A 17,177-nucleotide genomic window follows, 5' to 3' on the forward strand; every position below is an offset into this window, starting at 1 on the left:
GAGAATGTGTTCTCAGTCAACTTACCTGGTAAAATAAGGTTTAAATAAATAAAATACATTTACGAGAAAGGTTTTTACTTGTGATTGCTCTAACATTTAAAGGCGCCATATTCAATGAGTGTGGGGCCACTCTGCCCCAGGGGCATTGCCTCGAGGTAACCAATGGAATAACAACCAAATTATTAACGTTACAACCACATTTTCCGACAGTCTCCAATCTATCAGTAGGGTAGGAGATAACAGTTTGTATAAACTCACTAGAAGACGGAGTTAAAGGAACATAAATTAGGTTAGTCACAATAACCATAGTGACTAGCAGCAGCAGCAAAGTGGAGAGGGGATCGGATTCCCTCTGTCTAAACTGGCAACCAAGGGGTTAACCATCTGTTCCATAAACTCTCCCATGCTTCAAGAATCCCCTGGAAGATACTTCTGCAGGCTTTAAATACTGATTTGACAAATCACATTTTACACACAGCCTGCCACTGAGAAAATAGCCTACTACTACTAGCCCATAGCTTGCACAACACACCACAGCACAGACACACAGACACGATGGGAACTGTGAGAGTGTTACTCTTCTCCGTTCTACTGTCACCGTGGGTGCTCTCCTTGACTGGGAAACACTTTAACCAGGATTCAACCATCCGACTGGAACAACAGGATGTATTGTTTGATAGAGAAGCTTATCTGGAAGCAAGGAGGTCTAAGGTAGGCTTATAAGATGTATTTTTATATCAGTTTTCTTTTCCAGTATTGAAAATAATGCCAAGAGTGTGCATTGCTGTCGTTAAGGCAAAGGGGTGGCTACTTTGAAGAATCTCAAACATAAAACATAATTTTGATTTGTTTAACACTTTTTTTGGTTACTACATGATTCCATATGTGTTATTTCATAGTTTTGATGTCTTCACTATTATTCTACAATGTAGAAAATAGTAAAAAAAAAAAAAATTAAAAATGGAATGACTGGTACTGTGTGTGTGTGTGTGTATGTACATATATATATATACTATGTAATTAGAGGCTAATAATTACATAACCAGTTGCTTGATTTATACTTTGAAAACTAATAATCTACTTTCCTTCGAACATTCAATTTGTTTTAGTTGTATGCAAACGTTGTTTTATTCATGCGTTAGTAAACAATGCCTCAGCAATAACAACTGATCTATATTATTATGTCAGTAGCAAATCAAATCATAACCATTGGCCTCAGTCCCACTTCACTGTAAACAGTCCGATTTGGATGGACTCAGCATCATTTCTCTCTCCTCTCGTCTAATTCCTGCCGGGGAAATCTGTGCCAGCAGGGACTGATTTGAAAGCAGTTGGCTGGGCTGTCTGTCCAGAGCTCCAGACTCAGTCCAGACTCATAGTGATTGCGATTAGTCAGCACAGCAGGGGCAGGGCTGCTGCTACAGGAGGTTTCCACCGCTCTAGTAGAACGGAGGGTTCCACCGCTCTAGTAGAACGGAGGTTCCACCGCTCTAGTAGAACGGAGGTTCCACCGCTCTAGTAGAATGGAGGTTCCACCGCTCTAGTAGAATGGAGGTTCCACCGCTCTAGTAGAACTGAGGTTCCACCGCTCTAGTAGAAAGGAGGTTCCACCGCTCTAGTAGAACGGAGGTTTCCACCGCTCTAGTAGAACGGAGGTTTCCACCGCTCTAGTAGAACGGAGGTTCCACCGCTCTAGTAGAACGGAGGTTCCACCGCTCTAGTAGAACGGAGGTTCCACCGCTCTAGTAGAACGGAGGTTCCACCGCTCTAGTAGAACGGAGGTTTCCACCGCTCTAGTAGAACGGAGGTTTCCACCGCTCTAGTAGAACGGAGCTTTCCACCGCTCTAGTAGAACGGAGTTTCCACCGCTCTAGTAGAACGGAGGTTCCACCGCTCTAGTAGAATGGAGGTTCCACCGCTCTAGTAGAATGGAGGTTCCACCGCTCTAGTAGAACTGAGGTTCCACCGCTCTAGTAGAACGGAGGTTTCCACCGCTCTAGTAGAATGGAGGTTCCACCGCTCTAGTAGAATGGAGGTTCCACCGCTCTAGTAGAACTGAGGTTCCACCGCTCTAGTAGAAAGGAGGTTCCACCGCTCTAGTAGAACGGAGGTTTCCACCGCTCTAGTAGAACGGAGGTTTCCACCGCTCTAGTAGAACTGAGGTTCCACCGCTCTAGTAGAAAGGAGGTTCCACCGCTCTAGTAGAACGGAGGTTTCCACCGCTCTAGTAGAACGGAGGTTTCCACCGCTCTAGTAGAACGGAGGTTCCACCGCTCTAGTAGAACGGAGGTTCCACCGCTCTAGTAGAACGGAGGTTCCACCGCTCTAGTAGAACGGAGGTTTCCACCGCTCTAGTAGAACGGAGGTTTCCACCGCTCTAGTAGAACGGAGGTTTCCACCGCTCTAGTAGAACGGAGCTTTCCACCGCTCTAGTAGAACGGAGTTTCCACCGCTCTAGTAGAACGGAGGTTCCACCGCTCTAGTAGAATGGAGGTTCCACCGCTCTAGTAGAATGGAGGTTCCACCGCTCTAGTAGAACGGAGGTTCCACCGCTCTAGTAGAACTGAGGTTCCACCGCTCTAGTAGAACTGAGGTTCCACCGCTCTAGTAGAAAGGAGGTTCCACCGCTCTAGTAGAACGGAGGTTTCCACCGCTCTAGTAGAACGGAGGTTTCCACCGCTCTAGTAGAACGGAGGTTCCACCGCTCTAGTAGAACGGAGGTTCCACCGCTCTAGTAGAACGGAGGTTCCACCGCTCTAGTAGAACGGAGGTTTCCACCGCTCTAGTAGAACGGAGGTTTCCACCGCTCTAGTAGAACGGAGCTTTCCACCGCTCTAGTAGAACGGAGTTTCCACCGCTCTAGTAGAACGGAGGTTCCACCGCTCTAGTAGAATGGAGGTTCCACCGCTCTAGTAGAATGGAGGTTCCACCGCTCTAGTAGAACTGAGGTTCCACCGCTCTAGTAGAAAGGAGGTTCCACCGCTCTAGTAGAACGGAGGTTTCCACCGCTCTAGTAGAACGGAGGTTTCCACCGCTCTAGTAGAACGGAGGTTCCACCGCTCTAGTAGAACGGAGGTTCCACCGCTCTAGTAGAACGGAGGTTCCACCGCTCTAGTAGAACGGAGGTTTCCACCGCTCTAGTAGAACGGAGGTTCCACCGCTCTAGTAGAACGGAGGTTCCACCGCTCTAGTAGAACGGAGGTTCCACCGCTCTAGTAGAACGGAGGTTCCACCGCTCTAGTAGAACGGAGGCTTTCCACCGCTCTAGTAGAACGGAGGTTTCCACCGCTCTAGTAGAACGGAGGTTCCAGGTTGGAGAACTCCAAAACTGCAGCCCTGCTTCAGCTGCCAAGGGGCCCAACTCCTCCTGCTAAGGGGCTAGAGGTCAGGGTTCACCCAGCCAACAGTTCATGCTCCTTAAATATTAGGTAACATTCCAAAGCTCCAGCTGAACAGAACGCAGGTTGGCATTTATTGATACGACTCATGAAGTCATGCAATCTGATTTTAAACCTAACCCTAACACTGCAAGCCCTAATGCCTAACCCTAACCTTAAAAGGAAGATTCATCCATATGATACCATACTCATTATACTGCCTGTATTTCTGCCTGCTTGAACAGAGAATATCTCAGATACACATGAAACATGACCCCGGGAATCGATATAACATAATACAGAAATGCACAAAAAAACTATACTCAAAATGAGTGAATCGTTCCTTTAAATTAAGACCAAAAAAGCACATTTTAGTTTTCATGATTATTTACAATATAGCCAATTTTACTTAGCAGCTGGCCCATCTAGCGGAAAGCACTGAGTTTTGCCTCCAGGGCTCATGACAATCAGGTTGGTTCCAGTCTGCTGAGCTCCTTTCCAAACAACAGACCTGGTTTAGCTGCCAAGGGGCCAGGATTCAGGGCTCACTCAGCAAACAGTTAACATTCCTATAACTTTGGGTAACATTCCAATGGAGGCCAAATTTAGTTTGGTTGCTGCGGGAGTCTCCAACTGAGTTGAGGTATGAAGCAGTGAACCCCTATCCAAACAGCAGTCCTGTCTCTGAAGCCAAGGGGCCCTGCTTCTCCCCTTGCTAAGAGGCCAGCGCTCAATACTCACCCAGCAAACAGTTAACGTTCCTATAATGTTAGGTTATGTTGGGGTAAGGTACTGTATGTAACCAATGGAGTCCCAATGGAGCAGAAGCAGTCTAGGAACTCACAGCAGCCCTGGTCTGACAGCCAAGAAAACAGTGAACGTTTCTACAACGTTAGGCAACACTCTAACGCCCAATTGAGCAGAACTGAGATTCCAGTCTGGAGTACTCCCATCCAAACATTTGCCAAGGGGCCCTCCTCCTCCTGCCAAGGGGCCAAAAAAGCTCAGGGCTTGAATGTTCCATGGACGTCAGGTAGGCTTAAATTCCAAGGCTCATACCTGGTTCTGAAGCCAAAGGGGCCAAAGCTCAGGGCTCACCCAGAACACAGTTAACATTCCGACAATGTTTAGGTAACATTAAAATGGCGCGTAACTGAGGTTTCTGTCTGGAGAACTCCAAACAGCACCCCTGGCTCAGATACCAGGAGGTCATGGCTCAGGTTCCTGTCTGGAAAACTCCCATCCAAACAGTTCCCCTGGTCCAGATACCAGGAGGTCATGGCTCAGGTTCCTGTCTGGAAAAGTCCCATCCAAACAGCTCCCCTGGCTCAGATGCCAGGAGGTCATGGCTCAGGGACTGGAGGCCTGGGGGAGTAGTTATTTTACCAGACCAGGCAAGTGAACACCTAGACAGAAACAAGTCGTGACTGCTGTGCTCTGCTGGGTTAGGCTCCACACCAGTTCACAACCAGTGGCTAAAAAGTTCAGGGTGAACAGCTACAGTGCCTTGCAAAAGTATTCATCCCCCTTGGCATTTTTTTCTATTTTGCTGCATTACAACCAGTAATTTAAATTGATTTTTATTTAGATTTAATGTAATGGACACACACAAAATAGTCCAAATTGGTGAAGGGAAATGAAAAAAATAACTTAAAAAAAATATTAAAATTACAAATGGAAAAGTGGTGCATGCATATATATTCACCCCCTTTGCTATGAAGCCCCTAAATAAGATCTGGTGCAACCAATTACCTTCAGAAGTCACATAATTAATTAGATTGTACACAGGTGGATTTTATTTAAGTGTCACATGACATGATCTCAGTATATATATATATATATATATATATATACACCTGTTCTGAAAGGCCACAGAGTCTGCAACACCACTAAGCAAGGGGACCCACCAAGCAAGCTGCACCATGAAGACCAAGGAGCTCTCCAAACAGGTCAGGGACAAAGATGTGGAGAAGTACGTGGAGAAGTACAGATCAGGGTTGGGTTCTAAAAAAATATCCGAAACTTTGAACATCCCACGGAGCACCATTAAATCCATTATTAAAAAATGGAAAGAATATGGCACCACAACAAACCTGCCAAGAGAGGGCCGCTCACCAAAACTCACAGACCAGGCAAGGAGGGCATTAAAACCTCTTCAGCGTCTCATCCCGTTAGCGGGATCAAAATCCAGCGAAAAATCATATCGCCAATTAGCATTAAAAAAAATAATAATTAAAAAAATAAATAAAAAAAAACATTTTTTTTTGGTTTTATAGATACACCTCTCCTGAATCGACCCACGTCGTCCGATTTCAAAAAGGTTTTACAGGAAAAGCAAATCATTAGATTATGTTAGATGAGTCCATCGTAAAAAGCAGCAACATAGCCATTTTCCGACCAACCACTTGCATCACAAATAACCAAAAAACAGCTAAATGCAGCACTAACCTTTTACAAACTTCATCAGATGACACACCTAGGACATCATGTTACACAATGCATGCATTCTTTTGTTCAATAAAGGTCATATTTATATATAAAAACAGCATTTTACATCGGCGTCTGACGTTGACTAACTATTTTCCCCTCAAATGCGTCCCGGGAAACAGTGCTACAATTCCCTAAATTACTATTCGAAAACGATTTTTTAAATTTATATTGTCAATCTAACATTTATAGATGAATATCTCTTGAGAACACCTGTCATACCAGATTTTAAATTAACTTTACTGGGTAATCACACTTTGCGATAAAAGGAGATGCGATACTCAGAAAATGAGCTAATATACCGAGCTCGGCGCCATCTTGGAACAATCGCATGTCACATCTCATCTTGTATAATATTGTCAATAATCGCCTACCTTTAGTTGTCTTCATCAGAAAGCACTTCCAGGAATCCCAGGTCCACAACAGATGTATTTTCGGTCGAAAAAGTCCATCCTTCATTTCCATTAGCCTGCTGTTGGTAGCGCGTCCTAGGGCTCTCTCCAAATTCTCTGACGTGCGCAGGGCTGCAGTTTCGGATAAAATTAGATTTTCCCGCCTTTAGGTTCGTTCAAACATGTCAAACGTTGTAAAACATTAATCTTCAGGGCCTGTAACACCAAGAGAGCCAATCAGATTCGACGGGGACGGTTGTAGAGTGTTTTAAAACGTTTCCAAAGGTGGGGGTAGACAGGGCCGCCGGCGTCATAATGGTGATGGCCCATCCCCTGTGACCAATTTCCAATGCGTCTCATTCACTGAGTTTCGACTGTATAAGGCTCAAACCACTGTGAAAAGACTGGCGACATCTAGTGGAAGCAATAGGAAGTGCTCACTGAACCATTGTTAACGGTGTGATTAATAGGGAAAGATGAGAAGTCGAGTCCACAATTCAGAATTCCACTTCCTGGTTCAATCGGTCTCGGGGTTTTGACTGCCACTTGAGTTCTGTTATACTCACAGACACCATTCAAACAGTTTTAGAAACTTTAGGGTGTTTTCTATCCATATATAATAAGTATATGCATGTCCTAGCTTCTGAGTTTGATTAGTAGGCCGTTGAAAATGGGAACGAATTTTTTTCAAAATGCGCTGTGGCGCCCCCTATCCTAGGGTATCCTCAAGAGAAGCAACAAATAGACCAAAGATAACCCTGAAGGAGCTGCAAAGCTCCACAGAGGAGATTGGAGTATCTGTCCATAAGACCACTTTAAGCTGTACACTCCACAGAGCTGGGCTTTATGGAAGAGTGGCCAGAGAAAAGCCACTGATTAAAGAAAAAAATAAGCAACACATTTGGTGTTTGCCAAAAGGCATGTGGGAGACTCCCCAAACAGATGGAAGAAGGTACACTGGTCAGATGAGACTAAAATTGAGCTTTCTGGCCATCAAGGAAAATGTTATGTCTGGCGCAAACCCAACACCTCTCATCACCCCGAGACACCATCCCCACAGTGAAGCATGGTGGTGACAGCATCATGCTGTGGGGATGTTTTTCATCGGCAGGGACTGGGAAACTAGTCCGAATTGAAGGAATGATGGATGGCGCTAAATACACGGAGATTCTTGAAAGAACCCGGTTTCAGTCTTCCAGAGATTTGAGACTGGGACGGAGGTTCACCAAGTGTTCAGCAACACTTGTGTGATTTAAGGGAAAACATTTAAATGTCTTGGAATGGCCTAATCAAAGCCCAGAACACAATCCAATTGAGAATCTGTGGTATGACTTAAAGATTGCTGTACACCAGCGGAACCCATCCAACTTGAAGGAGCTGGAGCAGTTTTGCCTTGAAGAATGGGTAAAAATCCCACTGGCCGTATGTGCCAAGCATATAGAGACATACCCCAAGAGACTTGCAGCTGTAATTTCTGCAAAAGGTGGTTCTACAAAGTATTGACTTGGGGGGGGGGGTGGGTGAATAGTTATGCACGCCCAAGTTTTCATTTTTTTTTGTCTTATTATTTGTTTGTTTCACAATAAAAAATATTTTGCATCTTCAAAGTGGTAGGCATGTTGTGTGAATCAAATGATACAAAAAAATCAATTTTAATTCCAGGTTGTAAGGCATCAAAATAGGAAAAATCCCAAGGGGGGGTGAATACTTTCACAAGCCACTGTATGGGTAAGAGATTCAGAACTGCTGTAATGCTGCAACTGAAATTCCCAGCAATGGAATAATAGAAACTTCTGGAATAAGAATCTAAACAGCTTTTAGTTACTTTAACTATAATAAGTGAAGAGTGTATACTCCTGTAAGACACCAAAGGCAAACAATGCTAACAAAAGCTCAAACTTGCTGTTTCTGCCAGATGGCTAGAGAAGCTGGAAGATCACAGTACATCTGTGCTCTCCAAAATACAGCAACTGTCACGGGCTGTGGAAAGGAGTAGATCACAGTGCAGCGTGTGTGTCGTTCCACATTTTATTTAATCTGTGAAACTATGCAATACATAAAATAAACTGAATAAACAAAACAACAAACTGTGACACAGAGGTGAAACAAACACTACTCAAAAAATAATCACCCACAAAACCCAGATAGAAAAAAAAAAACGTAGTTAAGTATGATCTCCAATTAGAGACAACGAGGACCAGCTGCCTCTAATTGGAGATCATCCCAAACAAACCAACATAGAAATACAAAAACTAGAACCTAACAACATAGAAATAGAAGACATAGAATGAATAAACCTCCACTGTCACACCCTGACCTACTCTACCATAGAAAATAACAGCTTACCATGGTCAGGACGTGACAACAACAATCTATGACAGAAACAGTCAGATCTTCAGGGATGCCAATATAAAGTTACTTGGTGTTGAAGTTGCACTTTCTCCCACCATATGACCATATTGATTGTATGTTGTTTTACTCCTCAACTTGTTCTCAACTTGCCTACCTGGTTAAATAAAGGTGAAATAAAATACAAATAAATAAATAAAAATATGAACTGGGAGGTTGCGTGCACAGGTGTACCGTATGTCAAAATTACAGTAATATCCCAAAAATTCCCAGGTTTTACAGAAATCCCGGTTGAAAGATGTCCGAAATAAGGAAGGCTTAGGATATCCGGGATTGTGGACTTCAGAAAAAAGGAGGACCGAGCAAGCCCCCATTCTCATCAACAGGGCTGTAGTGGAGCAGGTTGAGAGCTTCAGTTCCTTGGTGTCCACATCACCAGTAAACTATCATGGATGAAACACACCAAGACAGTCGTTGCGACAATGCCTATTCCCTCTCAGGAGACTGAAAATATTTGGCATGGGTCCTCAGATCCTCAAAAGGTTCTACATCAAGAGCATCTTGACTGGTTGGATTACTGCCTGGTATGGCAACTGCTCGGCCTCTGACCACAAGGCACTAAGGAGGGTAGTGAGTACGGCCCAGTACATCACAGGGGCCAAACTTCCTGCCATCCAGGACCTATATACCAGGCGGTGTCAGAGGAAGGCCCAAACAATTGCCAAAGACTCTAACCCCCCTAGTCATAGACTGTTCTCTCTGCTACCGCACGGCAGGCGGTACCAGAGTGCCAAGTCTAGGACAAAAGGCTCCTTATTAACAGCTTCCACCCCCAAGCCATAAAACTGTTGAACAGTTTATCAAATTGCTACCCGGACTATTTGCACTGTCCCCCCTCCCCATTTTTACGCTGCTGCTACTCTCTGTTTATTACCCCTTTACCTACATGTACATATTACCTCAATTACCTTGACTAACCGGTGCCTCCGCACATTGACTCTGTACCGGTACCCCCTGTATATAGCCTCCACATTGACTCTGTACCGTAACACCCTGTATATAGCCTCCACATTGACTCTGTACCGGTACCCCCTGTATATAGCCTCCACATTGACTCTGTACCGGTACCCCCTGTATATAGCCTCCACATTGTCTCTGTACCGGTACCCCTGTATATAGCCTCCACATTGACTCTGTACCGGTACCCCCTGTATATAGCCCCCACATTGACTCTGTACCGGTACCCCCTGTATATAGCCCCCACATTGACTCTGTACCGGTACCCCCTGTATATAGCCTCCACATTGACTCTGTACCGGTACCCCCTGTATATAGCCTCCACATTGACTCTGTACCGTAATACCCTGTATATAGTCTCCACATTGACTCTGTATCGGTACCCCCTGTATATAGCCTCCACATTAACTCTGTACCGTAACACCCTGTATATAGCCTCCACATTGACTCTGTACCGGTACCCCCTGTATATAGCCTCCACATTGACTCTGTACCGGTGCCCCCTGTATATAGCCTCCACATTGACTCTGTACCGGTACCCCCCTGTATATAGCCCCCACATTGACTCTGTACCGTAATACCCTGTATATAGCCTCCACATTGACTCTGTACCGGTACCCCCCTGTATATAGCCCCCACATTGACTCTGTACCGGTACCCCCTGTATATAGCCTCCACATTGACTCTGTACCGGTACCCCCCTGTATATAGCCTCCACATTGACTCTGTACCGGTACCCCCTGTATATAGCCTCCACATTGACTCTGTACCGTAACACCCTGTATATAGCCCCCACATTGACTCTGTACCGGTACCCCCTGTATATAGCCTCCACATTGACTCTGTACCGGTACCCCCTGTATATAGCCTCCACATTGACTCTGTACCGGTACCCCCTGTATATAGCCTCCACATTGACTCTGTACCGGTACCCCCTGTATATAGCCTCCACATTGACTCTGTATCGGTACCCCCTGTATATAGCCTCCACATTGACTCTGTACCGGTACCCCCTGTATATAGCCCCCACATTGACTCTGTACCGTAATACCCTGTATATAGCCTCCACATTGACTCTGTACCGGTACCCCCCTGTATATAGCCCCCACATTGACTCTGTACCGGTACCCCCTGTATATAGCCTCCACATTGACTCTGTACCGGTACCCCCCTGTATATAGCCTCCACATTGACTCTGTACCGGTACCCCCTGTATATAGCCTCCACATTGACTCTGTACCGTAACACCCTGTATATAGCCCCCACATTGACTCTGTACCGGTACCCCCTGTATATAGCCTCCACATTGACTCTGTACCGGTACCCCCTGTATATAGCCTCCACATTGACTCTGTACCGGTACCCCCTGTATATAGCCTCCACATTGACTCTGTACCGGTACCCCCTGTATATAGCCTCCACATTGACTCTGTATCGGTACCCCCTGTATATAGCCTCCACATTGACTCTGTACCGGTACCCCCTGTATATAGCCTCCACATTGACTCTGTACCGTAATACCCTGTATATAGCCTCCACATTGACTCTGTATCGGTACCCCCTGTATATAGCCTCCACATTGACTCTGTATCGGTACCCCCTGTATATAGCCTCCACATTGACTCTGTACCGGTACCCCCTGTATATAGCCTCCACATTGACTCTGTACCGGTACCCCCTGTATATAGCCTCCACATTGACTCTGTACCGGTACCCCCTGTATATAGCCTCCACATTGACTCTGTATCGGTACCCCCTGTATATAGCCTCCACATTGACTCTGTACCGGTACCCCCTGTATATAGCCCCCACATTGACTCTGTACCGTAATACCCTGTATATAGCCTCCACATTGACTCTGTACCGGTACCCCCCTGTATATAGCCCCCACATTGACTCTGTACCGGTACCCCCTGTATATAGCCTCCACATTGACTCTGTACCGGTACCCCCCTGTATATAGCCTCCACATTGACTCTGTACCGGTACCCCCTGTATATAGCCTCCACATTGACTCTGTACCGTAACACCCTGTATATAGCCCCCACATTGACTCTGTACCGGTACCCCCTGTATATAGCCTCCACATTGACTCTGTACCGGTACCCCCTGTATATAGCCTCCACATTGACTCTGTACCGGTACCCCCTGTATATAGCCTCCACATTGACTCTGTACCGGTACCCCCTGTATATAGCCTCCACATTGACTCTGTATCGGTACCCCCTGTATATAGCCTCCACATTGACTCTGTACCGGTACCCCCTGTATATAGCCTCCACATTGACTCTGTACCGTAATACCCTGTATATAGCCTCCACATTGACTCTGTATCGGTACCCCCTGTATATAGCCTCCACATTGACTCTGTATCGGTACCCCCTGTATATAGCCTCCACATTGACTCTGTACCGCTACCCCCTGTATATAGCCTCCACATTGACTCTGTACCGGTACCCCCTGTATATAGCCTCCACATTGACTCTGTACCGGTACCCCCTGTATATAGCCTCCACATTGACTCTGTACCGCTACCCCCTGTATATAGCCTCCACATTGACTCTGTACCGGTACCCCCTGTATATAGCCTCCACATTGACTCTGTACCGTAATACCCTGTATATAGCCTCCACATTGACTCTGTACCGTAACACCCTGTATATAGCCTCCACATTGACTCTGTACTGGTACCCCCTGTATACAGTCTCCACATTGACTCTGTACCGTAATACCCTGTATATAGCCTCCACATTGACTCTGTACCGGTACCCCCTGTATATAGCCTCCACATTGACTCTGTACCGGTACCCCCTGTATATAGCCTCCACATTGACTCTGTACCGGTACCCCCTGTATATAGCCTCTACATTGACTCTGTACCGGTACCCCCTGTATATAGCCCCCACATTGACTCTGTACCGGTACCCCCTGTATATAGCCTCCACATTGACTCTGTACCGTAGCACCCTGTATATAGCCTCCACATTGACTCTGTACCGGTACCCCCTGTATATAGCCTCCACATTGACTCTGTACCGGTACACCCTGTATATAGCCTCCACATTGACTCTGTACCGTAGCACCCTGTATATAGCCTCCACATTGACTCTGTACCGGTACCCCCTGTATATAGCCCCCACATTGACTCTGTACCGGTACCCCCTGTATATAGTCTCCACATTGACTCTGTACCGGTACCCCCTGTATATAGCCTCCACATTGACTCTGTACCGTAATACCCTGTATATAGCCACCACATTGACTCTGTACCGGTACCCCCTGTATATAGCCTCCACATTGACTCTGTACCGTAACACCCTGTATATAGCCTCCACATTGACTCTGTACCGTAATACCCTGTATATAGCCTCCACATTGACTCTGTACCGTAATACCCTGTATATAGCCTCCACATTGTTATTTTATTATTGCTCCTTAATTATTTGTTATATTAAAATATTTTTTTTCTTCATAAATCTGCTTTGTTGGTTAAGTGCTTGTAAGTAAACATTTCACTGTAAGGTCTTCACCTGTTGTATTCAGAGCATGTGATAAATACAATTTTATTTTATTTTATTTCTGGAAAACCTTGGATTATTTGGGAAAGTTAGGGGAATTTTCCTGCCGTAACTGTCCAGTACACTAACAATTCAAACTCAAACGTAGCCCCAACACACAGAGGCAACAGATCAATACATTTACATTTACATTTTAGTCATTTAGCAGACGCTCTTATCCAGAGCGACTTACAAATTGGTGCATTCACCTATAATATCCAGTGGAACAACCACTTTACAATAGTGCATCTAAATCTTTTAAGGGGGGGGTTAGAAGGATTACTTTATCCTATCCCAGGTATTCCTTGAAGAGGTGGGGTTTCAGGTGTCTCCGGAAGGTGGTGATTGACTCCGCTGTCCTGGCGTCGTGAGGGAGCTTGTTCCACCATTGGGGTGCCAGAGCAGCGAACAGTTTTGACTGGGCTGAGCGGGAACTGTGCTTCCTCGGAGGTAGGGAGGCGAGCAGGCCAGAGGTGGATGAACGGAGTGCCCTTGTTTGGGTGTAGGGCCTGATCAGAGCCTGAAGGTACGGAGGTGCCGTTCCCCTCACAGCTCCGTAGGCAAGCACCATGGTCTTGTAGCGGATGCGAGCTTCGACTGGAAGCCAGTGGAGAGAGCGGAGGAGCGGGGTGACGTGAGAGAACTTGGGAAGGTTGAACACCAGACGGGCTGCGGCGTTCTGGATGAGTTGTAGGGGTTTAATGGCACAGGCAGGGAGCCCAGCCAACAGCGAGTTGCAATAATCCAGACGGGAGATGACAAGTGCCTGGATTAGGACCTGCGCCGCTTCCTGTGTGAGGCAGGGTCGTACTCTGCGAATGTTGTAGAGCATGAACCTACAGGATCGGGTCACCGCCTTGATGTTGGTGGAGAACGACAGGGTGTTGTCCAGGGTCACGCCAAGGCTCTTAGCACTCTGGGAGGAGGACACAAGGGAGTTGTCAACCGTGATGGCGAGATCATGGAACGGGCAGTCCTTCCCCGGGAGGAAGAGCAGCTCCGTCTTGCCGAGGTTCAGCTTGAGGTGGTGATCCGTCATCCACACTGATATGTCTGCCAGACATGCAGAGATGCGATTCGCCACCTGGTTGTCAGAAGGGGGAAAGGAGAAGATTAATTGTGTGTCATCTGCATAGCAATGATATGAGAGACCATGTGAGGATATGACAGAGCCAAGTGACTTGGTGTATAGCGAGAATAGGAGTGGGCCAAGAACAGAGCCCTGGGGGACACCAGTGGTGAGAGCACGTGGTGCGGAGACAGATTCTCGCCACGCCACCTGGTAGGAGCGACCTGTCAGGTAGGACGCAATCCAAGCGTGCGCGGTGCCGGAGATGCCCAGCTCGGAGAGGGTGGAGAGGAGGATCTGATGGTTCACGGTATCAAAGGCAGCAGATAGGTCTAGAAGGATGAGAGCAGAGGAGAGAGAGTTAGCTTTAGCAGTGCGGAGAGCCTCCGTGACACAGAGAAGAGCAGTCTCAGTTGAATGCCCAGTCTTGAAACCTGACTGATTAGGATCAAGAAGGTCATTCTGAGAGAGATAGCAAGAGAGCTGGCCAAGGACGGCGCGTTCAAGAGTTTTGGAGAGAAAGGAAAGAAGGGATACTGGTCTGTAGTTGTTGACATCGGAGGGATCGAGTGTAGGTTTTTTCAGAAGGGGTGCAACTCTCGCTCTCTTGAAGACGGAAGGGACGTAGCCAGCGGTCAAGGATGCGTTGATGAGCGAGGTGAGGTAGGGGAGAAGGTCTCCGGAAATGGTCTGGAGAAGAGAGGAGGGGATAGGGTCAAGTGGGCAGGTTGTTGGGCGGCCGGCCGTCACAAGACGCGGGATTTCATCTGGAGAGAGAGGGGAGAAAGAGGTCAAAGCACAGGGTAGGGCAGTGTGAGCAGGACAAGCAGTGTCGTTTGACTTAGCAAACGAGGATCGGATGTCGTCAACCTTCTTTTCAAAATGGTTGACGAAGTCATCCGCAGAGAGGGAGGAGGGGGGGGGGAGGGGGAGGAGGATTCAGGAGGGAGGAGAAGGTAGCAAAGAGCTTCCTAGGGTTAGAGGCAGATGCTTGGAGTTTAGAGTGGTAGAAAGTGGCTTTAGCAGCAGAGACAGAAGAGGAAAATGTAGAGAGGAGGGAGTGAAAGGATGCCAGGTCCGCAGGGAGGCGAGTTTTCCTCCATTTCCGCTCGGCTGCCCGGAGCCCAGTTCTGTGAGCTCGCAGTGAGTCGTCGAGCCACGGAGCAGGAGGGGAGGACCGAGCCGGCCTGGAGGATAGGGGACAGAGGAAATCAAAGGATGCAGAGAGGGAGGAGAGGAGGGTTGAGGAGGCAGAATCAGGAGATAGGTTGGAGAAGGTTTGAGCAGAGGGAAGAGATGATAGGATGGAAGAGGAGAGAGTAGCGGGAGAGAGAGAGCGAAGGTTGGGACGGCGCAATACCATCCGAGTAGGGGGAGAGTGAGAAGTGTTGGATGAGAGCGAGAGGGAAAAAGATACAAGGTAGTGGTCGGAGACTTGGAGGGGAGTTGCAATGAGATTAGTGGAAGAACAGCATCTAGTAAAGATGAGGTCAAGCGTATTGCCTGCCTTGTGAGTAGGGGGGGAAGGTGAGAGGGTGAGGTCGAAAGAGGAGAGGAGTGGAAAGAAGGAGGCAGAGAGGAATGAGTCAAAGGTAGACGTGGGGAGGTTAAAGTCACCCAGAACTGTGAGAGGTGAGCCATCCTCAGGAAAGGAACTTATCAAGGCGTCAAGCTCATTGATGAACTCTCCAAGGGAACCTGGAGGGCGATAAATGATAAGGATGTTAAGCTTGAAAGGGCTGGTAACTGTGACAGCATGGAATTCAAATGAGGAGATAGACAGATGGGTCAGGGGAGAAAGAGAGAATGTCCACTTGGGAGAGATGAGGATTCCAGTGCCACCACCCCGCTGGCTCGATGCTCTAGGGGTATGCGAGAACACGTAGTCAGACGAGGAGAGAGCAGTAGGAGTAGCAGTGTTATCTGTGGTGATCCATGTTTCCGTCAGCGCCAGGAAGTCTAGGGACTGGAGGGTAGCATAGGCTGAGATGAACTCAGCCTTGTTGGCCGCAGACCGGCAGTTCCAGAGGCTGCCGGAGACCTGGAACTCCACGTGGGTCGTGCGCGCTGGGACCACCAGGTTAGAGTGGCAGCGGCCACGCGGTGTGGAGCGTTTGTATGGCCTGTGCAGAGGAGAGAGAACAGGGATAGGCAGACACATAGTAGACAAGCTACAGAAGAGGCTACGCTAATGCAAATGAGATTGGAGTGACAAGTGGACTACACGTCTCGAATGTTCAGGAAGTTAAGCTTACGTTGCAAAAATGTTATTGACTAAAATGATACAGTACTGCTGGCTGGTGGAGTAGGCTAGCTAGCAGTGGCTGCGTTGTTGACTTTGAACGTGTAGCTGGCTAGGTAACCTCGGTAGTTTCAGTACTACACCTTGTCATGATACAAAGCAACTTTGTAGCTAGCTAGCTAACATAACACTAATCAAGACGTTCCTTGTAGTGTATTTAGTTTCAACAATGCTGCTCGTCGGTAATAGTTGGCTAGGTTAGGAAAAATGGCGTCGCGGGGGACGGAAATAGCTGGCTAGCTAACCTCGATGGCTGGCTAGCTAACAATTATCAATTAACAATTATCAAGCTATGACAAAGACAACTAGGTAGCTAGCTAGGTAACACTGCACTAGTCAAATCGTTCCGTTGTAAAGTATTAGTAACTACAGCGCTGCTAGTCGGTAACGGTTGGCTAGCTGGCAGTGGGTTAATGATGACTAGGTGTGTTGAGTAAGTCTGGCGCCGCGGCTGGCTAGCACACCTCGATAATACTCAAACTCAAACTACACAATTATCTTAGATACAGAGACAGCAAAGACAACTATGTAGCTGGCTAACTAACACTAACACCACACTAATCAAGTCGTTGCGTTGTAATGTAATAGTTTCTGCGGTGCTGCTAGTCGGTAGAAGTTGGCTAGCTA

General features: G+C 47.0%; 1 protein-coding gene across 1 annotated transcript in view; it reads left to right on the top strand.

Annotated features, from left to right (window-relative positions):
* The first annotated feature begins 389 nt into the window (after positions 1 to 389).
* LOC106566248 (mimecan) overlaps positions 390 to 17,177 on the top strand; it is a 30,557-nt gene continuing 13,769 nt past the window's right edge. Inside the window, exon 1 of the mRNA XM_045691992.2 lies at positions 390 to 711. Within this exon, the coding sequence (XP_045547948.1) occupies positions 556 to 711 (156 nt within the window). The 5' untranslated portion in view covers positions 390 to 555. The remainder of the gene's footprint in view (positions 712 to 17,177) is intronic.

Source organism: Salmo salar, chromosome 12 (assembly GCF_965601325.2).
Source record: "Salmo salar chromosome 12, fSalSal1, whole genome shotgun sequence".
NCBI classification, from domain to species: domain Eukaryota; kingdom Metazoa; phylum Chordata; class Actinopteri; order Salmoniformes; family Salmonidae; genus Salmo; species Salmo salar.